The sequence below is a fragment of the Vulpes lagopus genome, chromosome 12 (assembly GCF_018345385.1).
Source record: "Vulpes lagopus strain Blue_001 chromosome 12, ASM1834538v1, whole genome shotgun sequence".
Taxonomy (NCBI): domain Eukaryota; kingdom Metazoa; phylum Chordata; class Mammalia; order Carnivora; family Canidae; genus Vulpes; species Vulpes lagopus.
The window spans coordinates 57720372-57746941 of record NC_054835.1 but is presented as its reverse complement, the minus strand read 5'-3'; the positions used below and the strand labels follow the sequence as shown (position 1 = coordinate 57746941).

At 58.8% G+C, this 26570-nt stretch overlaps 2 protein-coding genes across 2 annotated transcripts in view; both read left to right on the top strand.

Moving 5' to 3' along the window:
* Positions 1-26570, top strand: part of TIMP2 (TIMP metallopeptidase inhibitor 2) — a 48484-nt gene that overhangs the window by 18555 nt on the left and 3359 nt on the right. Inside the window, exons 2-4 of the mRNA XM_041725491.1 lie at positions 15250-15350; positions 17298-17406; positions 25449-25573. Of these exons, the coding sequence (XP_041581425.1) occupies positions 15250-15350; positions 17298-17406; positions 25449-25573 (335 nt within the window). The remainder of the gene's footprint in view (positions 1-15249; positions 15351-17297; positions 17407-25448; positions 25574-26570) is intronic.
* On the top strand, positions 832-3937 carry CEP295NL (CEP295 N-terminal like). The gene has a single exon (XM_041725490.1). The coding sequence runs from the start codon at positions 1857-1859 to the stop codon at positions 3573-3575; it is 1719 nt and encodes a 572-aa protein (XP_041581424.1). The 5' UTR covers positions 832-1856; the 3' UTR covers positions 3576-3937.

Genomic DNA, 26570 nt, shown 5'->3' with positions numbered 1-26570 from the left:
AATTGGATTTGTCTTATTGAATTCGGGGTGGTTTACATAATCTGGATTCAAGCCTTCTGTTGCGTCTGTGATTCACAGGTACTTCCTGCCAGGCTGTGCCTTTTGTTCTCACTTACGGACGATGATGGCTCTTGGCGTGCAAAGGTTTTTGGTATCTATAACGCCACCTTATCCGTTTCTTCGGCTGGTTGTGCTTTTGGGGTTGGATCCAAGAAGTCTCTGCCTGAGCCAAGGTCATGAAGATACACTTGCGTCTCCCGCTGCGGCCGTCGCGTTAGACCTTGCACTGAGGGCTGTGCTCGTCTTGAGCTGGTTGTTGTACGTGGCGTACGGATTTGCCGGTGGCCATCCAGCCGCCCCGGCGTGAGCTGTTGGGAAAACACCCGGACTGGTCCTCCCCCCGTTGCATTGCGGTGGCACCTTTGTGGAATCCCCGCCACTCGCGATCCATGCCCCAGCGCTCTGTCTCCCACCCCCTCTCCCCCTCCTCTTGCTCATCGTGGTGGTTGGCAGAGTGGCGGGTGGAACTCTAGCCGCTGTTTTGAGCGTATGACCGCATGACCGAGTTGACCAAAAGCCGGCGGCGGCCTGAGCAGCCTCAGGTGGTCAAAGGCACCAACCCGTCTCTGCCGCTCGCCAACTGTGTGACCTGGGTTAAGTTTCTTAACTGGTTCCTGCCTCAGTTTCCCCACCTGTAAACTAGGGGTGCTGGTAGCTCCTTAGCTCACAGGGTTATCTAGGAAAGGTGAGCAGACGCCCGTAACGGGCTGCTGTTCCATGGGTGCGGTGGCGTTTTCTGACTCCCGCCACGCCTCTGGGTCGGCCTTGCTCACCCGGCTGCACGTAGGCTAAGATGAAAGCGGGGTGGGGGGTTGAGGGGCACTCAGCGCAGCCTGTAGCCATCCAGGAAGGCGCTCCTCTAGCCCCCCAGTCTGGCTGGTTTTGACATCAGCTGCAGGGGGCCGTAGACGTGTGAATCCACACTTTTTTTTGGTGTAAATGCACCTCCTTTTCTAGAGGGGGGGCCTGCAGACCACAGATCCCTTCCTGACACCAAAGCATCCCCCTCTAATCCCACAAGAGAAGAGCTGTGAATCCTGGAAAAAGAAGCTTAACACCCGCACCCCTCCCCCAACCCAGCGATTGGCTTGGAGTGGATTCTCCTACCGAAGGTGCATGCACACGTGTCTGCTCACACACCTGCACACGCACACACACCCCTGCACACGTGCACAGACTCCTCCTCCGCCCTCCCCTCTGCCCATTTATAAGCAGCTCCTCCTGCAGCGACCAGACACATGCACCCTCCCACCCCTGCTTGAGTCCTAATGCATCTCCCCAGGCGGGGGTCTCAGCCTTGGCACTGTGGACATGAGCCACTGTTCATTGTGGGGACCGTCCTGGGTAACGCAGGATGTTGAGCATGCCCTGGGTGCCAGTAGCACACCCCCGCCCCCCAGCTCCAGTTGTGACGACAAAAAAAGGTTCCCAGATGTTGCCACATGCGCCCCAGAGAGCAAAACCACACCCCGTTGAAAACAGCTGCCCTACAGGGGCTCATTAAAAGTGTGCAAGACAACCTGGGAACAGAGCCTGGGCCCTCAAGGGCGGGTCTTGGCCAGAGTGACCTGGAGGGACATGTTCTAGAGCTTGTCCTGCATTCACAGCATCGTGTGCCTTGTCTCCAGGGCCTCGCTCTCCTCAGCACGCTCCAGGCAGCAGCGTGTGTCCTGTCCTCGTGGGCTTGGCGTGGGACAGCCGTGGCAACCGTGGCTCCTCGGCCCCTGGCACCTTGACTCCCGCTCTTGCTTCCCACCACCTTCCCCCTGGGAGCCGTGTCTGCACAGGTCACCGACATGAAAAGGAATGCGGACAGAGCCGCTCGGCTGAGTCCCAGCCCTGACCACGAGGCCCTGCTTTTGAGGCAGAAGCAGAGATTACTACAAGTCCGTGGAAAAGGAGCCCTCGCTCTGCAGAGGAGACCAGACCTCCAGCCGTGGAAGAGCCAGCAGCCGCAGTGCCTGGCCGAGGAGCTGAAGGCGGGGTGGCAGGAGGCCCCCCCACAGCAGGTCCGAGGCCTGGAGCGGCCGTATTTAGCACATCTGTTAGGCGTCGGGGGAGGACAGGCCAGGGAGCACCAACCGGACTCGGAGGGGCCGGCCCAGCGAGGAGCAGCCCGGCCGCAGAGGGCCGGGAAGAGGCACAGAGCGGCCGCCAGAGAAGCGAGGAGTCGCAGAGAAGACCTAGTCAGACCCAGACCGCAGCCCTGGCGCACCAAGCCCCAGAGGAAAGCGGTGGGCACGGAGAAGCGGGGGGCCCCCAGAGCCGCGGGCCTCACTCACCGCCCCCGCTGCGCCCCCGAGAAGATTAAAGGGAAGCGAGTGCCTTCAACCAAGACCAGCGGCGGCCGCTGTCCCGCTGACCCCCAGGGGAGCAGGGGGATGGACGTGGAAGAGCTCGGGGCCGCTGCTGGGGAGCTGGAGCGTCTGCAGAAAAGGGAGAAGGAAGGAGGCCGGGACGGGAGGAGGCAGCCGGGGCAGGGGCCGGCGGCCCCTGGTCAGGGCCCCAAGAGCAGCGGTCTGCACCCAAGTCCTGAGGGCAGGGCAAGGGACCTGGAAGAGCTGTGGCTGGGGGGCTGGACCTGCAGAGGGGCGTCTCCGTGCAGGTGCGGTGACAGGAGCAGGTGGCAGAGGGAGCTCGAGTTTGCCTTCCAGGAGTTGTTTAACACAAACCAAGAGCTAAAGAGGCACCTGAGCTTGCACCTGGCCCCGGGGCCCCGGGTGGATCAGAGCTCCAGTGCAGAGCACGGCCTCTCGCAGGCGCCCCAATACAGAGGCGACACCCCGAGAGACAGGAGCACGGCGGGCACCGAGGTGGACGTGGGGCCACGCGGGGAGTGTGCGTGGCCCGCGCCGGCCGAGGCCCGCCAGACCGCGTCCCACGCCAGCGCGGACAGGTTCCGGAGCCGGCTCGAGAGCCACAGATACCATCAGGTGGCCAGGCTCGCGTCCAGCAGCGAGAGTAAACCGAGGTCTCCCAAGGCGGGAGCGTTTATTGGCGGAGAGAGCCGGCTCCTTTGCAGCCGGGGCTCGGGACCAGTGCCGGCCAGACCGGACCCGCTGGCGGAGGGTCCCCGTCGCCCCTGCCCCGCGGAGCCGGTGGACGGAGGCGGCCCGATGGCGTGGTGGCAGAGGCCCGGCCGGTTGCAGGAACTGGTGCACCCCACGGGCTCCCCGGGGCTGAGCTGGGAGGCCCGCGCCCTGCCGGAGCCGGAGCCAGAGCCAGAGCCCGAGCCCGAGCCGGAGCTGGAGCCCGAGCCAGAGCCGGAGCCGGAAGGGCAGACAGAACAGAGAAGGGCGTGCCTGGCTCGCCTCACGTCCTACTCCTCCCAAGACCAGAAGGAAGGGGAGTGCGAGCGCGACACCACTTCCCCCTTGGCCTCTGGCTTCTTCGACGATGACCAGCACAGTCAGATGATCCGTGACCTTCAGCAGCAAATTGAAGAGCAAAACAAATTGCACAAGCAATTTCTTGAAGAAGCCAGGAAACGCTTGCAAGAGTTTCAGACGATATGATAAGAGCGCGCGTCCCACCCATGATAAATACAATCGCTGATAACGGGCGTGATGCCCCAACGGGTCCCGAGCCTGTGTGGTCTGTGTCTGCGGCACCTGCTCAGAAACCGGTGGGCCCCTCCACAGCCGGCCACCTGTCCCCCCCACCCCCGCCCACCCTGGGCCCCTAGACCTGCCTTATCACGGGGTCCTGTTCCAGAAGGTTCCCCAGCACAAGCATGGGAACCCCGCGTGGGGCGCAGTCCTCGGGCCTGGCTGGCGGAGCGCGGAGGCGGTCCCCGGGGCCGAGGCCGCGCACGTGCCGCTCGCACAGCGAGACACTCAGGTGAAGCAAGGGGTCCAGATGTTCTAGCCAAGTAAACACTGGGCTTTCAGGGGCGTCCAAGGTCAAGCAGGCACAATTTCAAATGATACATCATTTGTTGCTTAGCTATTGGCTGAGACGCCAATGGGGAGATTGCAGTAAAGCCTCTTTAGTCTTTCAGACCAGCAAAACCAACATTTTTTTTCTATAACTATTTATTCATGAGAGACACACACAGAGAGAGAGAGAGGCAGAGACACAGGCAGAGGGAGAAGCAGCCTCCATGCAGGGAGCCTGATGTGGGACTCGATCCCAGGACCCCGGGGTCACGCCCTGAGCCACCCAGCCGTCCCTCAACGTCATTTAACGGGACCTGGCTTAGTATGTTCTTGTAACTCTAATATTAGGGAGCAAGACGAAGGGGAGAGACAGGCAGAGGAGAAGGGGAGTGGTCCCCAGCAACGCGGCTGCCAGGTGCCTCCGTCTGGGGCTGGCAGTGGCAAGGCGCCTGGCTGGCTGGTCAGTGTCCCACCCCTAGCTGCACCCCTGACCCAGCAGCCATGGAAACCCTGCCCCGGGGTAGGGGAGGTGGGGGGCGGTTTGTCTGCCGGTTGCAGATACTTAGAGGCCGGAACAGGGGTGAATAAACTTTTTCTGCAGGGAACCAGATAGCAAGTACGCGAGGCTTTGCCAGCCCGCCACTCTCTATGGCAACGGCCCTCCCCTGCCACCGCAGCTTGGAAGCAGCCGTAGACGGCACACAAGTGAGTGGGCATGGCCAGGTTCCAATAAGACTCGATTTACAAAAATGGGGGGGGGAGGTGTCTGGGTTCAGACCTCAAGCCATAGTTAGGTGACCCTGGACCAACATTGGAGGACACGTTGCCTCCCTCCCCCACCGCGACCCAGGACCTCAGATACATTGAGTTGGGTCATCCGTCTTCGGCCCTGATGATGCGTTGGTAGCATTGGCCCGTGAATGGCCCCGTCTCTCTCTCAATGTAAATTTTCTGGAAACATAATGAACAATTATGAGCCCACTGTCCAAAGATCTCGAATACTTGCTCCAAACCAGCTTCTTATCTGCGTGCGGCTTCCCTTTCCTGCATGCTGATCCTCCCTAGCTACGTGCCCGTCCCTCCATTGTGTGGGGTGCACAGGGAGGTGCGGGGTGACCCAGTCCAGTGAGATGCCTCTGCTGGGCTCCCCCGGGGAGCATCGGGCTCACAGAACCCCCACACGTGCCACTCGGGGCAGTAACTACACCCCATGAGTTTCTTGGGGGTGGTTTTCAGGTCCTCAGGAGCTGGGGTGAGGGAGCTTTTGTGGTCTCGTGTTTTTATCTCCTCGAGCTCCCTTGTCCATCCGGCTTTTCCACGTTCTGTAGAGAAAACATTTGATCCCGGCACGTTGTCATTCTGTCCTCTGCTGTGGGAATGTCACGGGACGGGGCTGCAAAGCCAACTGGACAATGTGATCTAAGCCCAACGTGAGTGAGGACAAAGCCCTGGGGCCGGGAGGGCTCTGAGCCTCCCAAGCCAAGTGAAGGTTACCTGAGGGAGGCGTGCCGGCTCCTAGTGGCTCGGCGTTGCACGTTACAGGGTCGCCCGGGGCTCTGCGTGCTGCCCACACATCGCCCTGGTCCCTGGGGTGGGGGGTGCAGTGGGATCACGTGGTCATGATGGGACCCAAACACTGAGTAATGAGGGCTTTGGAAGCCACGGTCTGGTGAATGGAGGACGCCCGCCTTTGACTTTCAGACGAGGTATTCGTGGCCCGAGTGTTCTAGGGAAGGAGGTGCCCCTTCTCAGGCACACTTGAGCCGAAAGTGGGTGTGGGAGATGGGCAGCGAGACTGGGTGGAGGGTGAGTCATTGTTGCCGGAGGATCACACCTACACTGTCCCCCGGCAGTGGGATGAGCACCCTGCCCTCCTCCACCTGTGCTGCAGGAGGCTGGGGGTGGAGGGGCCCTCTTTGCCCAGGGCCAGTGGTGCAGACGATGAAGGTGCCCTCCAGCCGGCCCCCTCTGGAGATGTCCTGGGTATCTTCCATCTCCGCGGTGTCCAGAGAGCAGGCTGGGGTCCTGGCTGACCCTGTCTTTGCTCCCTGCTGATGACTCTGATGCACGTGGACTGTGGTGCCGAAGGGCCTGGGACGGTGCCACCTGGCAGTTTCCCACGGAGCACTGAGGACTCCTGGCGTGATGGCTGTGTGCACCTTCACTCTCCTGAAGCTCTTCTCGGGTCCTCCCCTACGGGTCCTCCCTCTCTGGACACTGTTACCTTCTAGAACTTGCCGTGGGTTTCATGCTTCTGCTCACAGATTTGGTGGGCAGCTTAGCTTCCCTGTTTCCATTTCAGTGTGAATTTACTAGAACCTTGACTGTCTGGTCACTTCTTGGCAGCCCCGCCTGAGTCCTCCCCAGGCTGGGAAGGCCTCCATGGCTGTCCAATGGTAGCCAGGCGCCCCCATTTGCCCAAGGGCTTTGGAGGGGAAACAGCAGCACCGTCTAGAGCAGGTGCAGACCAGCAGTGCCTCCCAGGTGCCAGGACGAGAGACCCAGGAACGGCAGTTGAGCCCCGTGATGGCACGGCCTGCTCCTACGCTAGCTGCGCCAGCAGGCATCGTGGGTTTGGACCGTGACTGCCTTCTACGTCTGCAGGGCCCCACCCCTGTCCCTTCCCTCACACAGCAGGTGCATGGCCATCAGATGTGTAATAACATCCAGAACCTCAGAATTATAATGGGAAAAATGCCATTTCTTAAAAATTGGGACACAGGGGCCCCTCTCTGACTTGCTGTGGTTCTTCCAGTGAGTGGAAGATGGCCCCGAGATGTGGACAGTATCCTGCCCCCACCTCTGCCCCCGTAGCATGATGAGGGGTTGATGTGGACGTGCAGCCTGCCTCCACGGTTCTCGTCACAGCCCAGGCGGGGACCCAGGCTGGACAGGGGGTGCCAGGTTGACAGCACATCCCTGTACACCGAGAGCTCCAGGAGGCAGCCCCGTTTGCCAGGCTGAGCTATGAGGCGGCGGCGGCGAAGCAGCGGGCACACGTGCCTCCCGGGCTCGCCCCACGCCGGAAGCTGGGACTGTAGGCCGTGGGATCCCAGCCTTTACAGCCCCATTTCTGCCCGAGAACGCAGTGGGTTGGGGTCAGCCCACGGACCGCATGACTCAGTCCTACACCAGGGGCGGGGCTGCCCCACCGTCCACGCTGATGGGCCTGAGCCGTGGGCCCGGCTCTCGTGCTTTCATCCCTGCAAGTGGGGCGGCCCAGAGAGGAGCAGAGACTTGCCCCAGGTCATGGCCAGCCAATGGCAGGGTGAGGACAGGGCCACCCCGGCTCTTTGGGCCCCATCCTCAGCCCGTGGATGGCGAGGGATTGCAGGGGGGTGGCCGGGTGTGCCCTCAGCAGGCTCCCTCTGCCTCCTGCCCCCTCCAGCCGCTGCCCCCGCTGTGGGCTCCAGGCTTGGGGTTTGCAGGGCTGAGCTTGGCCGCTGGTCGCAGTCTTGGCGGAGAAAGTGCAGAGCAGCAGTTCTTTCTACAAAGCCGCACTGTTCTCGGCAAATCCTCCCAGGATCGGGATGCATTTTTTTCAAGTGATTCAGCAGCACGTGAATGGGAAGGGCCTGAGCCCAAGGCTTCGGGAACCGTGACCAAAGCCTCTGGCATGAGGTCCCGCTGGGCTCACGGGGAGAAGGAAGGCTGGCGGGGCGTGAGTCGGGGGCCTGCCAGGGTCCTGGGGGGCTGGGGCGAGCAGCCGGTGCCCCAGCTTTTCTCTGCACAGCTGATGAGCTCCTAGATGGTTCCCGCGTGCTCCCAAGGGGGCCGGAGCCAACGGACAGGAAGTGGAGGTGGGAACGCTGGTCTCCATGGAGACAGGGCATCCAGTGGACAGCAGCTTATGTGAATGTGCTAGAATGACCAAAGGCCCGGACCAGGGCCACAGTGCTGCTGTGTCCTCTCTCGGGCACCCTGTCACCCTCCCTGCTCCACCCTCAGCTCCCATAGATGCGTCTGCTCCGGGTGGTTGTGAGTGCAGGCATTTCCCACCCTGGCCTGAGTCACGCCGGCCACCCTTGCCCTCGCCCTGGATGGGCACAGCCCTGCCCCAGAGCTCCCCGGGGACGAGGAGGTTTGCAAGGACCCAAAGGTGGCATCTGGTCTGTCAGGGTTGCTGCTCGGACAGAGGGAGCCCCTGGTTGCCTCTTACCACCACCAGGAGGTCTCTAATTATGAAATGATGCTTCCTGCACACACACACACTTTTTCTCAGTTCCCTAAAGGAAGTGCATTGGAGGAAGTCGGCCCCACTGCTCACTGCAGGTGGCCAGGTCCTGACACTAGAGAAGGCCCTCCCAACTGTGTCCACGGAGGGACACCCAAGGAGGTGGGGCGTGGGCAGGCAGGCTGGACGCTCCCATGGACGGGTGGGTGCTGAGCCAGCGCCAACGCCACACGTGCCTTGTGACCACACCCCATTTCCATGTGCAGGTCTGTGGGGTGGGGTGGGGGCCTCGAGACCCAGGGGGTCTGAGCAGACCTGCGGTCCACATGAGCCCAATCCTCCTTCTTCTAGATCACGGTCTTCTAGACCTTCTTCTAGATCTAGATCCTTCTAGATCACGGTCCACCCCGTTCCCTGCCCTCCAGCTACGGAGGTCGTCCACCCTGCTCAGGATGTAAATGCAGTCCCATAAGAGGGGTACAGGACCGTCTTTACTCTGTCCCCAAAGTCCACTGAGGCACTTCCATTAGGGCTCCTGTGATAACGAGGGCCGGGGCCCTGCCAACGTGCTCATCCTGTGGGAGCTGTCACGGCCAGGTGTGTCTGGGTGTAGACGGAGGCCGTGGGGCACCCCCTGGCTTTCCCAGGGCTGCCCTTGACCGGGCTTTGGGCAAGCTCATCAGAACTCAGGGGGATCTCAGCCAGGTGGACCACAATGTCACCTGTGCACCCAAAAGGGATAAGAAACACTTGTCCCAAATGGCAGCTGCAGGATGTTGTCACAGGCATTAGTGGGGACTTTGGTAGCTCTGCGATCGGGAGCCCCCCGTCTCTGGGGAGCGTAGATGAAAGCAGGGAGCTCTGCCACTGTCCCCAACCCCCCCCCCCCCGCCCCTGCACAGAGTGGAGCCCACCTGGAGTAAGTGGCAGTTGTGTTTCCCCGGAAGAGGTTGGCACATAATTCTGCGTGGAGACAAGGAAGTGGCCCCGTGACCCACGAAGGGCATTTGCAGCTCGGGCGACGCAGTGGCCCCATCTCCCCTAAGAGGTGCCCTCTGCCACGCTCACCCCTGTAAGTGCACGCCGCTGCTGGGGCCTCAAAACCCGGTGTCCGCGACAGGCTTGGCTCGACTGCGGTCCAGTCACCGGGTGGAGCGGCCCCACCCCCTCTCGGCCGGGGACCGGACCCGGGGTGTCGGCAGATGTGCTGGCAGGTCGGGCCCCATCCTTCCCTCCCCGTACACGAGGGGCACTGGGCGCGCGCCCCTCACGGAGGGACCACGGGGCTGGGAGCAGACGGGAGGGCAGCGGGTTCCCCCGAGCGGCGGAGAGTGGGCTGGGCTGTGAGGGGACGAGGCCTCTGCTGACACCCCGCCAGCCCTGCTGCTCTGAGTCAGTGCACTGGTGAGGCTCAGATGACCCGGGGCTGGATTTTGACCTCGTATTTAGACTGAGTATTTTTTCCAAACCCAGAGATTTCCCACAGCTCTTCTGGGCAGATGCGTGATTTTTCCCTAAGCCCGAAGCTCGGGCCTCAGCCAGCACCGGGGCCCCGGGGGGACCTAGCGTGTGTTGAGTGCATGGAACCACGGCCACGAAGGGCTCAAAGTCACGTTTGAACATCCACAGCTTTACCTGGCTCTGGAATTGGGAGCCGGTGCCCAGGCACAGTGGCCCCATTGGGAAGTGTCCTATTGGGATGCATCTGTATGTGCAGCAGATGGGATTCCTCCGGAGAGCGGCCAGGCTCACGGCAAGATAGTAAAGACGGCTCAGTGGGTGTGAAATAAATGATCTCCTTAGAGGCGGTTCTCTTTCTGGGTCTGGCTCCCCCACAGGTTAGGGGAACGGCTTGCTCTTCTCCATTGCTTCCCCAGGAAGGTCCACGGACACCGTAGGACTCAAAAGATGTTGGTGGGGAGCGGGGGCCGGGGATGATTTGATTCTCTGCTCGGGCTTGGTCAAGCGTGCTGCACCCCCGGCGCCCCCAGGCCAGCCCAGGCCGCGTTGTGTGCTGAGGACACCCTGGGTGTCCCGAAAGCCCCCTTCTATTACCCCCACCGTCACCGCCCCACCCTGCGCCGCAGTGGGACAGTCTGGCCTCCCCGGGTCTCCCCTGGGCAGTCATCCTCTCTCACAGTCTGAACATAGCCTGTGTTCTTTGGATCATCGTCGCCGACCTCGACTCTCCACCCACCCAGCTCTTTTCCATCCCAAATCTGGCTGGGTGTACTAGGGATTGTTTTTGCAGGCTGCTAGCGGGGGGAAGTGACATCATGTGTCCGCGGCCCAAGGGGTGGGGGCAGGGGCTCTGCGGTTGCGTGTGCTTTGAATTAAGTCGACGGTTGTGCATTCCAGTAGCCAACATCTGGCGGTGAATTCATCAGCCAGTGTATCACCCTTGATCTCAAACCCAGATGTTGTGTTAACGGAGGAAGGGAAAGAAGGAAAAACAAAATCTGAGCATCTCAGGGAGAGGCCATCGTCTTTGAGCACAAAGCAGTTAAAACAAGGATCTTTACAAAGCCTCCTGCTGCTGCCTCTGGTTCCTACGGCCAAGGAGCAGGCCGGTGGAGCTTAGGGGCTCACCCTGGTGTGGGGGGTCGGGGTGGACAGGATGTGGGCTGGTCGCCCACCCCCAGGGCCAGACACCGGGCCCTGCACATAGTAGGTGTTCAGCAAATGTGTATCCGTGCCTGGATTTTCATTTCCTCTCGGGTTCTTTGGGTCTCCCTGGCTTTTTCCCAGCCCTGGTCTTGAAACAGCCTGGGATGAGAGGGGCCCATCTGTACTAGGAGTGGTCGCCCTCCCAGAGCTCTGGCGATACCAGCGCCTGGGGTGTTGCGGTGCTGGAAATGCCTTTCTGGAGACCTCTCTGCCTCTTCCCCGTCTGCCGCTTGGGCTGGAAACCATGTGCTTCCCCGTGTCCCTGTCCACTGTCTGACTCCTTGCCTGTGCTGGATGCTCCTCGAAGGCCATCTCTGTTACCAGAGACCCTCCCACACCTTACCCCTTTCCTCCGTGGGCAGCAGGAGGAAGCTCACGCTTTTGGGATTTCACTTGAAATGCAGCTCATCCCCGAGCTCTGAGTCTGGCTGGTAAGGAGTCCCCACTCTGGCCTCACGCTGGGGGCAGAAGGCTGAGGGTCAGAATGTCTGCAGCCAGAGTTGGCTGGGCTCCACCGGGATGCTGCCCCAGCCCTCCCTCCTTGTGGGGCCCCTCTGTCCTGTTTCCCCCAGGTCTCACCTTCAGCTTGCCTGTGGGATCCTTTGTTTTTTGGGTTTTGTTTTTTAAGATTTTATTTATTAATTCACGAGAGACACACACAGAGAGAGAGAGAGGTAGGCAGAGACACAGGCAGAGGGAGAAGCAGGCTCCATGCAGGGAGCCCGACGTGGGACTCGATCCCAGGACCCCGGGATCACGACCTGAGCTGAAGGCTGACGCTCAACCCCTGAGCCACCCAGACGTCCCAGATCCTCCGGTTTTGATGAATTTATTTGCCAAAGCTTTGCACGCGCCCTTCCCCATGTAGAGTGCTGAACCCCCACGGTCCCCGCTGCCCTGAGCGGCTCGGCAGCATCGGGCCTCACATCTGCGCGGACAGGTGCATGCCCGGCATCTCTGCCTCACGCCCCACGGTGTTGATGCTTTCGGAAGGTTTCCATAGAACTGGTCTTCTTTGGCTTCCCTCCATTCTCTTTCTTTCCTTCACATTATCTCTCGCTTTGCAAAGTGGAGAGGAGGTTCCCACCCAGAACTGAGGACCCCGAAGGCTCTGGCGTTCTTGTTTTGCGGGGGACAAGCCCAGCTGGAGCTCCTCCGGCCCCCGCCCCCACTTCCCTGCAAGCAGCTGGCAGCCGGGGAGCCAGTTAACATTCTAGTCTCAACCCACGAGTCTACCCCTGGGCCCTGGATTCAACAAGTCCCTTTTTTCTGATAATTTAAAAAGCAAAGGGCGGGGGTGGGGGGGCTTGGAAGTGTGTGGTCTGTAGCCCCAAAGCCAGGCAAGCGTGTCAGGAACCTGTGGCAAACCCAGAGCCTGGGACTGGTGCTGGCCCGGAGGTGCCGTCTGGCCCCGGGCTCTCCGAGCCTCTCACCGCAGGAGGGGGAGACTTTGTGCCATTCTTCGCCACGGCACAAATTCCGTGTGCCAGGCGCTGCACGTCACGTGCACCGCGTCCCCTGGTCCTCCCCACGGCCTGGGTGGGGGGTGAGGGACAGCTGGCCGCAGCTCGGCCTCTGCTGGGAGCGCTGTGCCTCCGTGAGGTCAGGAAGCTTCCCTGAGACCACAGTGTGGGGAGGGGGCCAAGCAGGGCTGCTGCTGCCTCTTCCCAATAAGGATTTGGACCGCCCGGGAGCCTCGGGGGCTTCTCTAGGAGAAAAATGCATGAGTCTGAATGCATGGAATGGACTGGAACCTGTGCGCTGAGAGCAGTGCGTGCTTGTCCTCCGATGGCCGCAGGACCTGTTTGGGGTGAAGCCTTGTGGGGGGTAGCAGACGTGAAAAACAGGTGGAATCGGGTGTATCGTAGTAAAATCCAGCAGCGGGGCTCCCAGAACTCCTGTCTCCCTCGGATGTTCCTGGATTATTTGAGCTCAGCAGCCAGGGACAGGGCTCCACCCCAGAGACGCCCGGGGCGTGCATCTGAGACGGTTCGTGATTTGCATCAACCCTCCTCACTGTGGCCTGGGCAGTAGGGTTCGGGTGAGGCAGGTAGTGAGAGAGACCGCGGACAGACTCCCCCGGGCTGCCCGGATGCCGCGGGGACAGCCCAGTTCCATCCGGCAAAGGCCCAGTGGGCGCTGACTGTGGTCAGGACGCAGCCCCTGCCTGTCGAAGCGCCCTGAGCAGACAGGCGTACGTAACAGGGTGGGGGAGCGATGTGGAGTGTGCCGGGTGCTGCTGCGGAGGACGGGATTTCCCAGAGCAAGACAGGAAAGGGCTATTTTGCCTGGGTCTTGAGGGATGCATAGAAGTTTTCCAGGCAGGGAAGGTTAGATGGCATTTGGGGCAGAAGAGACTTGTAAGTCCAGAGGTGGGGACACCCCTGGGCAGGTTCGGATTCCAGGGACTATCCGGACTGTAGAACAGCAGGATGGGGGCGGCTGGGGCAGCGGAGATAGCTGCCGGCTGGCACCAGGTTGCACAGGGGTGTCCTTATTTTAGAGGAGGGCAGTGGGTGGCCGAGGAAGACGTTTGAGCCCGGAGGGATGAGGCTATGAAAAGTCTGCTGGTGCTGGGGGTGGAGAAGGGTGGGAGCCTGAGGAGTCACTGCAAGCAGGCTGACCTGCCAGCGAGGGGAGAGCCCTCTGTCCTGGGCCCCTGGGTGGCACTGCCTAGATGTGGCTCTGCAGGTTTGGGCCGGGCTCAGCCTGGGAGGCAGGAACCTGCGGCCTCTGCCCATCGTGACTCAGCTCCAACAGAAGGAGACCTAAGAATGGGGTTTGGGCTGGGCGGGGTGGGGTGGGGGTGAGGGTGGCCTCTGGGGCCAGGTTGGGGCCAGGGGGGCATGGTGGGTGCACATGGGATCCGTGTGCATGCTGTGGGGAAGACGGCCCTGGCCGGGATAGGGGGTGGGGAGGGGGCGCTCCAAGATGTGAGCTGCCCCCCCACCCGGGGCGGAGGAGGGAGGCGCCTCTGTGCCTGGCTCCGTCTGTTCCTTATTGCTCTGTTTTGCTTGCATCCGCATTCACATAACCCTCACCCAGGGGACCCCGCACGGCTGGCCAAGCTGTGGAGGGCAAAGCTTTTAAAGCCATTAAAATGGGCCGTGCCTGCTGATATAAGCCTCAAAATGAATTAAGGGAGGGCTCTGCCCCAGTGACCGGGCCCTGCTGACTGTCACCTGGTCAGGCCGCGGGCTGGACCCGGGTCGCACTGACCCTCACCTGGTCAGGCCGCAGGCTGGGTCCGGGTCCTGGCTTAATTGCTGGTAAGAAGGAAACCCTGTGGTGCATGGCCCATGAGCGGACGTTCCAGAACCTTCCCAGCCTGACCTCTTCCCCTCTCCTCCATCCTTGTGTCATGGTCTGGGACCGTTTTCTTTCCGTTTGGCCTCCTTCCTGGGCCTCTGTCCAGTGGGGCCTGTGAGCATTTCCTCACCCAGCTCGATGCCCTCTGGGGGGCTGAGCACTCTGACCCTTTGCCTGTCATGCCCCTGATAGAACGTGTTATTATTATTTTTTAAAATAAATTTTATTTATTTTGAGAGACAGAGGCAGAGACACAGGCAGAGGGAGAAGCAGGCAGGGAGCACGACATGGGACTCCATCCGAGGACCCCAGGATCCCTCCCTGGGCTGAAGGCGGCACTAAACCGCTGAGCCACCCAGGCTGCCCAGAACGTGTTATCATTATAAAGCATTGTCCACGGGACATTTATCCGGGATGCCTTTAGGACAGATTAGGAGTAGTAGGATAGACCTTTCCAATATAAGACCCCCAAACCTAACTATGATGGGGCCTCTTTGGAAGGCGGTTATCCCTCTGCTTGCAGCCTGGAAAAGCCTGTTTGCAGTAGGCTGTGGATGGAGGCTGGGTGGTAGGAAGCCACCATCCTTAATTATATGATGTTTGCGGCCCAGTTAATTTGCTTATCTGCTTGCCCAGCTGCAGCCTATCCATTCCTTGGAGAGAATTTTAAAAAGCCCCAAAGCACTTAGGCGTGACATCAACAAAGAGCTTTATCAGTGACTACCCAGTAACCTCGCCACCGGTGAGACACCAGCCTTCTGCTTTGGGTCCCTGTCAACATTCTTTTTTTTCCCCAAAGATTTTCTTTATTTATTCATGGGAGACACAGAGAGAGAGAGGCAGACACAGGCAGAGGGAGAAGCAGGCTCCACGCAGGGAGCCCGATGTGGGACTTGATCCCGGGACCCCAGGATCACGCCCTGGGCTGAAGGCAGATGCTCCACCGCTGAGCCACCCAGGTGTCCCACCTGTCAACATTCTTGCTGAAGAATCCTGGGCCTGGAAGGGGGTCTCAGAGCTTCACCCCTCGCCCCCGCCCCTCGCCGTGGGTGGGGTCCGACGCCCTGCAAGGGGCTGGCTTCATCGTGCCCCCCCCACCCCGCCCCAGAGCCAGGATGGCACTGTGGCGGCTCCGCTCACCTCCCTGTCTTTGTCTTGCAGTGATTAGGGCCAAAGCGGTCAGTGTGAAGGAGGTGGACTCTGGGAATGACATCTACGGCAACCCCATCAAGCGGATTCAGTATGAGATCAAGCAGATAAAGGTACCGGGCACCACCGCCAGGTTGCTGCCTGGGCAGAGCCTCGGGAGGGCCGGGAGCAAGGTTGGGCCCCCCCCCCCGCCCCCCGAGGAGGTGTCCTGCCTTCTTGAGGAACTCGGTACAGCCATCCCTCGAGCAGACTCGAGGGCTCCAAGCCACAGGTCAATCTGATTTTCCTTAATCTGTGACTGCCTGGAAAGTTGTGTGGACCTGCCATGTTCCCGTCGACCAGGTCATTGCAGAAATGTGTCCTCTTCATTTTGGTGGGTAGTAAATTTGTGGCGGAGCCTCAGCACGGTTACGACGGTGGCCAGAGCTCCCGAGGGTGCCCGTCCTCAGCTGAGCCAGTGCGAGGTTCGAAGGCCCGAGAACTTGGTCGTTGCATCTGGGAGCCCTCACTCCCACAAACTGTGCCGTGGGGTCTCCCTCACCTGGTCAGCCTTCGAGTCTAAGAGGAAGGAGGGGTCCCGTGGGCAGGTGTGGTGGGGACCGGCTTCCCTGAGGAGGACGTGGAGCCCACGGCCTGGCCAGTGGCGGAGGGGATCCACCAGGTGGGAGCGGGACAGGCAGGCGTGGGGACCGAGGACTGAAGGGGAGGTGGAAGGGGGGAAGGTCAGTTGTTTCAGAACGTTGTCCATGTTCAAGGGCGAGGAGCCCGTGTTGGAGAGGAGACGGGGTGGGAGACGAGGTTGGAAGGACAGGACCGGCCGTGGAGGAAGGCGATCTTGTCGCAGTCACTAACTCCGTCCCCAGGGGAGGAGGACGTCCTGGGCGCTGTCCCTGGAGAGACGGCTTCATAAAGGCAGGAGTTGTCGCTGTCTGTGGTTTTTTTTTTTTTTTTCAAAGATTTTATTTATTCATGAGCGACACAGAGAGAGAGGCAGAGACACAGGCAGAGGGAGAAGCAGGCTCCATGCAGGGAGCCCGACGTGGGACTCGATCCCGGGACCCCGGGATCACACTCCGGGCTGAAGGCAGGCGCTAAACCGCCGAGCCCCCGGGCCGCCCGCTGTCTGTGTTTAATTGTGTTACAAAAATACAAAGAAGCGGGGGACACGTGTTATCAGGAGGTCCGCGAAATGCTTACTCATTGCATCCGTGTCATTCGAGGGGCGACCTGCTCTCTCGGGGCCTAAGTCGCTACCCGAGGGAGAGAGAACGTCTCTGTTCTTGCGACCTCGTCGGGGCGTCCTGAAGAGGCAGGTGTTAACACCAAGAAGCATGTTTGGTGTCCGTGGAAGATGGCGAGGTCTCGGTGACGGCACGTTGTTGTCACTGTCGGCCTCACCTTCCCTGGGTGGGATGAGCCGAGCTCTTGCATCTCAGGATACTGGGATGGCCCCGTTTTATTGGGGTTTGCTTGTTGAAACTCCGCCCTCCCCCCAAACCCCGCGCTAGTCACCTTGGGGTAGGCGCAGCAGAAATCCTCATGAAGCTCCGTGGAATCGCACAGCCCGAGGGTGTGCGTCCTCTGTCGTGTGGTCCCTGAGCCTGTGCGCTTTGCCGCTTCCACCTTCTCCCTCCCCCGCACCCCCAGCTTCTGCTGGGGCATGCACCCCACGGCCCGGATGGAGGGATGGAGGGCCGTCCTCAGCGCACACTCACGTCCCCAGCTGTCACTATCCCCACCCAGTGGGGCAGCAGGGACCCCCGGCCGTGGCGGGAACCCTCCATCTGGGCGGCAGGCTCATCCCCAAAGCACCGTCAGTATAGAGGAGCAGTTGAGAAGTCAAACCCCACTGGCCCCTGAGGTCATAGCCATGGTGCCTCCCCCATCAAGTAGCCAACGCTTGATCAAAGTTCCTGCCAATACCCTAAGGAAGTGGTCCTCCCCGAGGGTCGGAGTCACCTGGACATACACGGGCCTCTCTGCGGGGCGGGGGGCGGGGGACGCGGACTCTGTTGGCCGTGTGGGCCGGCTCTGCTCACGTCTCACCTTCGTCTTTCCAGATGTTCAAAGGACCAGACAAGGACATAGAGTTTATCTACACGGCTCCGTCCTCCGCCGTATGCGGGGTCTCCCTGGACATCGGAGGAAAGAAGGAGTATCTCATTGCGGGTACGTAGATGGATGTGCATGTGGCACGTTCTTACAGGCCGTCGGGGCTGTTGTGTCCAGGCCCCCAGGGCTGCGGGGAGCCCGAGGCACCGCGGGGCTGTCCCGAAGCCTCCGAGCTTCCCTGCCTCTTCCCATCTGAGAATTCCTGGTGGATTCTCGCCTGCCCCCCACAACGGGGGAACCAGGGTGCCTTGATGGGGAAACATGTAAACCGGTATCCACAGGTGACGCGAGGTCGGGGCAGACACCAAGAGGTGAGCATTTTTGCCTTTTGCTCCTGAAAGGGAGGCACCTGCCAGATGCTGGAAATGCTTACCGCTGGGTGGGAGGCGAGGAAGAGTTAAAAAAAAAAAAAAGTGTTAAATTTGCTGGTATCAGGATGTCCTCTACCTGTGCAGCAACTTTGTTCATCGCCTCCTTTTCTTTCTTTCTTTCTTTCTTTCTTCCTTCCTTCCTTTCTTCCTTTTTTCTTTCTTTCTTTCTTTCTTTCTTTCTTTCTTTCTTTCTTTCTTTCTTTCTTTCTTTCTTTCTTTTCTTTTCTTTTCTTTTCTTTTCTTTTCTTTCTTTCATCACAGTAAAATATACGTAAAGTCTGCCGTTTTAACTATTTTTAACTGTCCGGTTCAGTGGCGTTAAGCACATTCCGATTGTCGCACGGCAATACCACCATCCCTCCCTCCTTTCATTTTGTAAAACCGAAACTCTGTCCGCATGAAACACCAGCTGCCCAGTCGCTTCCCCCGGCCCCTGGCGCCCACCGTCCTACTGTCTGTCTTGGGATTTGGCTCCTCTGGGGACTCCCATGGAACTGGAATCAGACGGTGTTTGTCCTTTGTGACGCTGACTTCACTGAGCATCACGTCCTCCAGGTTCCTCCACGACGTAGCAGGGGTCAGGGCGTCCTTCCTTCTGAGGCTGAACAACAGTCTGTTCTGGGGAGAGACCACGGCCGAGATTCGGGACCGGGTCATTCTTCACCGTGGGGCTGTCCTGTGCAACATCCCTGGCCTGTACTCGCTGGTTGCCCCAAAATCCTTCCCCGAGTTGTGGTGTCTCCAGACATCCCCAAATGCCCCTGACGGTCCCCTCGGTCCCCAAGTCAAGACCCACTGGTCTAATAGGGATGATGGAAATGCTGCATGTGCTGCTGTCTAGCTGGCAGCTGTTCCCCACGTGTGGCTCCTGGGTGCTCAGAAACCAGGGCTCTAATTTAACTTCATTTCAGTTGGTTTATGTATACGTGTAAGCGGCGATGTGCAGCTGGCGGCCGCGGGACTGGCCAGTGCTGTCTCAGTCAGGCCGGAACATCACTGCCCTCTTTCCGAGGAAATAGGAGTCTGGTCGCAAACTTGGGAAGAGACAGGGTGGAGGGGACAGCTCCCCTAGTCTGACATTATGTTTTGTGATACAAGCCAAGTGTAATCATAGAAGTACATTCTGAACCCAAAATCTCTGTGATTCGGGGGATTTCCTTCTGTTTGGATTCTTTGTACTTTTCCCCCCATTCATGGAGAATTCTTTTTTTCATGGGGAATATTTTATTTATTTTTTAAAAGATTTTCTTTATTCATGAGAGACACAGAGAGAGAGGCAGAGACACAAGCAGAGGGAGAAGCAGGCTCCATGCAGGGAGCCTGACGTGCGGCTCGATCTAGGGTCTCCAGGATCAGGCCCTGGGCTGGCGGCGGCGCTAAACCACTGAGCCACCTGGGCTGCCCATGGAGAATATTAAAAAAAAAAAACAAAAAACCAATACATGCTTAGTGGGTGCCCACTAGGTGCCTTGCACTGTGCCTGGTGTGACGGGAGTTCAACAGGAGAGCTCCTTCCAGAGGGAAGTGCACACATGTTCCCACTGTGGGGGCAGGAGAAGAAACTAGAGAATAAAACAGGTGTTTTTTGGGGGCGTGGTGTGGGGTGGGGACTGTGAGCATCAAGCAAGTGCTCGGAAGGAAGAGACCATCTCGGGTGGCGGGTGCAAGCATAGGCTGTGCCTCGGGCACCTGGGGGTCCCTGCCGGGGGTGGGGGGACGGAGAGGATGCAGTGGGGAGCGAGTGGGACAGAGGACACGGGGCTCACCTCTCCTTGGGTAACACCTCCCTCCCTTACAACGCTCATGCTCAGCATCCATGTGACTGGTTCCATCAAGACTTCTGTCCCGTTCCTTGGGGATGATGGGAGATTTTTTTTGCTTCTTTTATGGGCACTTCTGACCTTTCTAAAGGTTTTCTTAGGAGCTCCTACTATTTCTTAAGTTTTATTGAGCTATAACTCGCACAACATACCATTCACCCATTTAAAGGGCGTCATTCAGCAGTTTGGGTGATTCATCAAGGTGTGCACAGCCACGGCCACGGTTGGAGAACCCTGTACCCTTCAGCCGTTTTACCCACCCCCCCCCCGGCCCCCACGCCTCTCACCCCAGCTCCAGCAACCACCAGTCTGTTTTCTTTTTCTTTCTTCTTCTTTTTTTTTTTTTTGACTCTCTGAGTTTCCCTATTTCTCAGTCCTGTGAATGGAACTGTAGACTCTGGTCCCTCGTGTCTGGCGTCCGTCACTGGGCACAGTGTTCAGTGCGGCATTTTAAAAGTTCATCCACGTTGTGGCGTGAGTCAGAACTCGACTCCTTTTTCTGGCTGAATGCTATTTCATTGACTGGATAGACCACAGTGTGTCTCCCCACGTGTCACCTGGTGGACATCGGGGCTGTTTCCACCTTTGGGCTCGTGTGCACGACGCTGCTCTCAGCTCCCATCAAGTGTTTGCGTGGCTGTGTTTTCATCCCTCTCGGGCCACTGCGTAGGAGTAGAATTTCAGGGCATATGGTGACTATGTTTAATCGTTTGAGGAACTGCCAGACTGTTTTCCAAAGCAGCTGCACCATTTTACATTTGCAGTATCTACTATTTTTACAGTAAGAAAAACAAAGTCAACCAGAGAGGGAGAGAGAAAGAGAGGGATGGGGACAGAATCACGAAGCAGGGACCTTCCTGACGGTGCCATCCCCGTGATACGGGGGACGGCAAGGCAGGCAGGTGCCCAGAACACGTGGCGCGTGGGGTGCGGGCCCACAGGGAAGGCCGTTCAGGGGACCCGGGTCCATGTGTGCACGGGACCATCAGTGTCAGTTTTGTCTCCTTTTGATACGTCCCCGTATTGGTGACATTTTACAAATGACATCTATTGCTTTTATGGTCAGAAAAATAAGCCCTGGAGAGAAGGGGAAAGAGACGAGACCTCCCATGGTGCAGAGAACTTGCTGCCCTAAGGAATCAGCGGCCTCCAGGTTTCAGCACCTGGTTTTGTGCGGGTCCCTGAGGACTAAGCCTTCAGGAGCATCTGGCCCCGGGGTCGGGCTCCTTGCACCGCCCTCTAGGGGCAGCCGGCCGGACTGCAGAGCTGCTCTCAGAGGGACAGAGGACCCCGGGTCCCACCCCCTGGGCTCCTGGGTGGGAAGGTGACCTAGGTCTGGGTTCACACACCAGGCTTCACGTCGCCCTGTTCATGGAAATAGGAAAATGCTCCTTTCCTGGCCCTGCCGGTCTCTAAACGCTCCTCGCGTGGGTTCTGTTCAGTCCTCACAGCTCCTTACGGTGAAGGTGCTGTTCTGGTCCCCGTTTTACAGATGAGGGAATCAGAGGAGTAGAGAGGTGAGCAGTGTGCGCCCGGTCCCGTGGTGTGTGCCCGAACCCGCTTTCACACACCGATTGTTAAATTCTGCTTGGTGCCTTGAAGGAAACCAGGGTGCGAGTGTTCATGGCGCGGATTTGGCAGGTGCCGAGTGCTGGGGCTCTCTCTTCCTGGGGGTGGAGTGGGAGCCGGTTGTTAGGCATTTCCCAGCACGTCTGCGCCTGGGCCACGCTGCCAGGAGGATCTTCCTGGTCCCCAGGCCTCTGATGCTCTGCTGTGGTCCAGGTTTTAGAAATCTCGCGGCTCCAGCATCTAAGCCAGCAGCCCTCCACCTGCACAGCCTGTTGGACTCCCTTGGGGTGTTTGTTAGATGTCCTGGATCCCAGGTGGCACTGTAGACCAGTTCCAAGCAGGATCTCCAGGGATGTGGCCTGGGCATCAGCATTTCTGAAGCTCCCCAGGAGAGACCAGTGTATAGCTGGTGGCGAGAGCTGGCATCTAACCAGAACCTTCCCTGCCCTGGGTCAGAGGCAAAAAAGCTTTCATTGCAGAGGGCTGAGCCCGAGCAGCCGAGGTCCGTCACCCCCTTTACAGAGGTGCCTCCGGACGTTATTTTCATCTCCTGGGGCTCTTTGTGGTCACTCAGTCCTGCCTCTTGTCCAGAGATCCTGAGGACCCTGGCGCTGCCTTCTATTCCATGAGATGGACAGGCCAGACTGTAGGGATGACAGCCCAGAAGATGGATTGTGTCCAGCAGTCAGGAGCCTCGGCATGTCGTGTCTGCCGAGTATGTGGCTCAAGTCCTCTCTCCCTGTCCCACAGACCATGAAGCGTGCGAGGAAGCCACGTGGCTGCTTAGAAAGTGTGGGTGCAGAACAAGAGCTGAGGGAAGAGGCTGCACACAGCCGCTTTGCGGGGATTACTTCGCTAGTGGTTGCCTTGTGTTATTTCAGGGGACGTGGTAGGAGAATCTCTTTATCTATTTTGCTCAGCTCCTCTTCTGGAAGGAAGAGGCTTCTGCATCCAAAGGAAATGTTGTGGGCAGCCCGGGTGGCTCAGGGCCTTAGCGCCGCCTTCAGCCCAGGGCATGATCCTGGAGTCCCGGGATCAAGTCCCACATCGGGCTCCCTGCATGGAGCCTGCTTATCCCCTCTGCCTGTGTCTCTGCCTCTCTGTGTGTCTCTCATGAATAAATAAATAAATCTTTAAGAAAAAAAAAAAGGAAGCGTTGTGAGTCAAAGGTAGAAAGCCTGACCGTCTTGGTTACTTTGCAAACATTGATATTCTCATGCAGAAGCTCACTCGTTCGTCTTTGCTATTTATCATGTAACACGTGTGTGTCCTGTGCTGTTCCTACACCCGGGGTCATTACACTATCCCCGTCTGAACCAGAAGACAATTCTCCAAGTAACAGTAGGGCACATCTTAAGGGCTGGCTACAACCAAAACCATCCAAATCTCCAAATTGTAGCTCCGCCTGTAGTTAAACCAAAGAAGATACTTTTTTTTTTTTTTTTTAAGAAGATACATTTTTGAAGATCCATCTGCTTGTAACCGTGCTTATCATCTACGGCTATTTCATGTGTAATACTGGAAGCAAGCAAGGGACATGGGGCACATTTTAGTTTCTAGCTGGCCCTGGAGCCTATGATCAACAAAAGGCACTTCCAGCAGAGGCTGGCACACTCGTTACGGAGAGACCTGACTTCTTCCCCCAGCCGGGCGAGATGGCTCTGGGTCAAATCTGGTGTTTACTTTCTGAGCACAGACTCTCCATCTTGTTCTCCTGGAGGCAGGATGGGCCACCCAGAAATCACGGGGCACAGTAAACCACTCAGCCAGCGCTGGCAGTGGCCCCAGGAGTGACCGCACGGCCCGAGGCAGCCCACCTCCTCTTGGGCTGATGACTCAAGTTCACATGTTGAGCTGGGCACCATGAGACATTCATGTTCAGGAACTGTTACAGAATTGGCCCTATAATTTTCTTCTGCAGTCCTCTCCTCCAAGAGGAAAAAGAAGCCTACAGTCCTCAGTTACAAATTTTAATTAATTCCTGTTTTTCTCTCCAAGGAAGACTGTGCGTTTTTCCAAGGCAGACGTAGGAGGGTGTTGTAACAGATGTTCCCATCGTGCGGGCCCAACCAAGCCTTAATGACTGTACCTGTACCGAAGGGGTGTCCTTTGAACTTTCTGAGATGCTGTTTCGTTTATACGTGACCTCCAAGGTGAACAGGAGCCCCGTGGCCAGGGCCATGGAAGGTACACTGTGCGCGCTGCATCTCCGCGTCCTTCCATGTGCTACTCTTGGCCGGAGCATGAATTGGTGGCGAAAAGGTCAACAGGGAAGGTAGCAAAAAACAGGCAGATGATGAAGCAAACTGTTAGAACAAATACCCACAGTGTTGTCAGTAAACTTTTATTGCGCAGTTTACAATGTGTGAGGAACCGTGGATTAAAAAAACCTTCATGGCTATGATCTGGTTAAGGAGCAAGACGCCTAAGAAAGGCAAGGAAAGGGGCGCCGGGGTGGCTCAGTCGGTGAAGCTTTGCCTTCGGCTCAGGTCAGATCCCGGGGCCCTGGGATGGAGCTTCCATCAGGCTCACTGCTCAGCGGGGAGTCTGCTCCTCCCTCTCCCCCTGCCCCTCCCCCCTGCTCCTTGTCTCTCTCTCTCTCTTTCAAACAAATAAATAAAATCTTAAAAAAAAAAGGGGGGGGCAAAGAACAGCACAGAGTGGGCCATCGCGAGTCAGGCAGCAGACAGCGCTGGCGAACTCGGAGGGTGGAGCCAGCATGAGTCCCACCCCGACCATCAGGCACCACCAGGCTGGGCTGGAGGGGCTGCAGGGTGGGGGGGACCGGCCGGGAGACAGGACAGACAGGGAGCTATTTGCCATCTGTCCCTTGCCTGCCCCCCCTTCGGCTACTCTGAACTCCTAGAAGTGCCTATATAGTTCTAGAAGGGGGAAGAAAAAGGCAAATGCCTATTTTGGAAGTACTTAGAGCCACCCAACGCTTCTCTTCCGTTAGTGGTTAGGATTCAGAACAAACGCTCCGGCAGCAATCCTGCTCCTTGATCCTTTGCTGCACCTGGCACGTCGTTCGAGTCTGAACAGGTACGAGGGAAAGTAGAGCTCCGGGAGGTAAGCGGGCCGCTAGCACGGAAGTGAGAGCATCCCAGTCCCCATCCAGGGAGTGTGTCCGCAACCTGCCCGGCACACAGGACGTCCCTGTGCACAGCCTCAGGCCAGCCGACCCGCGTTTCTACCCGGCCAGGGGTCCCGGTTTGATGTATTCGAGACTGGGGGGCAGTCGCCAAGCTGCATTATGCCCCGAAGTGCATTTCTATTCGTGGATCCTCCGCGGCCGGCGCTGTGCCTAAGATCACTACGTTGGCCATCCCAGAGCTTTGTCAAGCGGAGAGCCCAGGGTGCACCCCCGGCTCCCACCTGCCCCTCGGGGAGCCCCCCGCCACCAGGCTCCACGGCTCACCACTCGCTGGAAGGCCGAGATTTGAGGTGACCTCTCAGGCCTTCACCGGAATGCACTTGGCTCGTGCCAGGGCTGCCACCAGCACGAGCGCTTCGGGGGAGGAAGGGAGGAGTCGACTGGGAGGCCCGAGGTAGGAAAGACAAACAGTGCCGCCGCCTCGGCGGTGAAGGGACGTCGGAGCTGATTTCCAGCTTGATGCAGATCCATGTTTTTGCTGCTCGTGGTGGAAAAACCCAGAGAAGTTCAACGTCAAATGGACAACATGTTTGTGAACGATAAAACAGGGAAAACGTGATGTACACACACGATCTCTTTTGTGCAAACACGCACGTGTGAAAGAATATTGGAAGGAAACGCGTCTGAGGGCTAGCTGTAGGAAAGCGGGAGGTTTCTTTCGTGTCCCTTCCCTGTCTGCCGAGGGCTCTGCGGTGAGCACGTGCCCTGTCTGTGCTCCGAGCGGACAGTCCATGGTGTGCCCGTCAGTGCGGGCTGCTGGGACAAAGCAGCACAGACCAGGCATTGACTCCCTCCCCGTCCTGGGGGCTGGGAGTCCGGCATCCAGGCGTGGGCAGGGCTGGTTCTCCCGGGCTCGCAGATGGCCGTCTCCTCCTCGAGGCCTCAGTGCCTGTCCCTCTGTCTGCGTCTGTGTCCTGATCTCTTCCTATAAGGACACCTTTCTTATTGCATGTGGGCCCCCCCACCACGTGATCTCAATTAATCTCATCTCCAGATGCAGGTGCATCCTGAGGTGCTGAGGGTCAGGGCTTCACATGGGAATCTTGGAGGGGCTGCTGCTCAGCCCACAACACACGGTGTCGTGGGCAATGAACCTCCACGCACCCAAGCTGCACTTGGGTGCCAGAGGTCGACAGGAGGAGGACCCATATCTTGTGCTGAGCTGGGTGATCCCTGTCTCCTCAGGAAAGGCCGAGGGGAATGGCAAGATGCACATCACCCTTTGTGACTTCATCGTGCCCTGGGACACCCTGAGCAGCACCCAGAAGAAGAGTCTGAACCATAGGTACCAGATGGGCTGTGAGTGCAAGGTAAGCCAGCGCCACCTGCCTCTGGGCTTTACCTCATCACCTTCTCCAGGGGGACTACTGGGCTTTCCGGGGCCTCTCAGGCCCCAGGGTCCTCAGGACAGGGCACTGGGGAGGGACGGCCTCTCCACAGCGAGGAGCCCTGAGGAGGCATGCCCCTGTAGATGGATATTTGGGAGGTCAGGGGCATCTGGCCTTATGGCTGGCAGCTCCTAGGAAGGAGACATTCCCGGGGGAGGAATTTTTTGGAGAGGACCGGGTGCTGTGAGTACTCTTTACAGATGCACAAGTGCAAAGACTTGAGTGCCTTGGGAAAGAACATCCCAGCCCGAGGGCCAGTGTTCCAGCCATATCCATGCCCTGGGGCCACGGAGAACCCTGACACCCCACCTCCTTCTTACAAGCAGCCCGGAGGGGTGCCTGGGTGCCTCAGTCTCAGGCCATGATCTCGGGGTCCTGGGATCAAGCCCCACGTTGGGCTCCCTGCTCTGTGGGGAGTCTGCTTGTCCCACTCCCTGTGCCCCTGCTCGTGTTCCCCGCTCAAATAAATAGATTAAAATGTCCCAGAGGTCGTGGTAAGCAGTTAGAGCAGCACCAACATTAAGTGCAGCTGTAGACAGGGGGACCTCCAGGGCCCCAGGCCTGGGTCCTCTCTCTCCCGCCGCCCCAGCCTCGGGCCCCAGCAGGAAGCACCGCCAGGCACCAGGGCGCCTCTGCCCCTGGAAGTGGGTCTGGGGGCGGAAGGCTGCAGGGACTGGCTTCTGCTGATGGGCGCTGCTCACGCAGCCCTCGTGCTAGCGCTGGCACATCATCGCGAGCCAGTCCCTTGGCTCATTCAAAGTGAGAATTGTGACCTACAGCCACACGGACGTGGAGCAGAGTCCTCCGTGTCCAACGTGCAATCAAAACGAGCTCCTCCCTGCCCCTCTTGTGGACTCGGTTCCTCCGCGGAGATGCTACTTGCCCATCCCCTCAAAGCCCGTGCATATGCTTCAGGGCA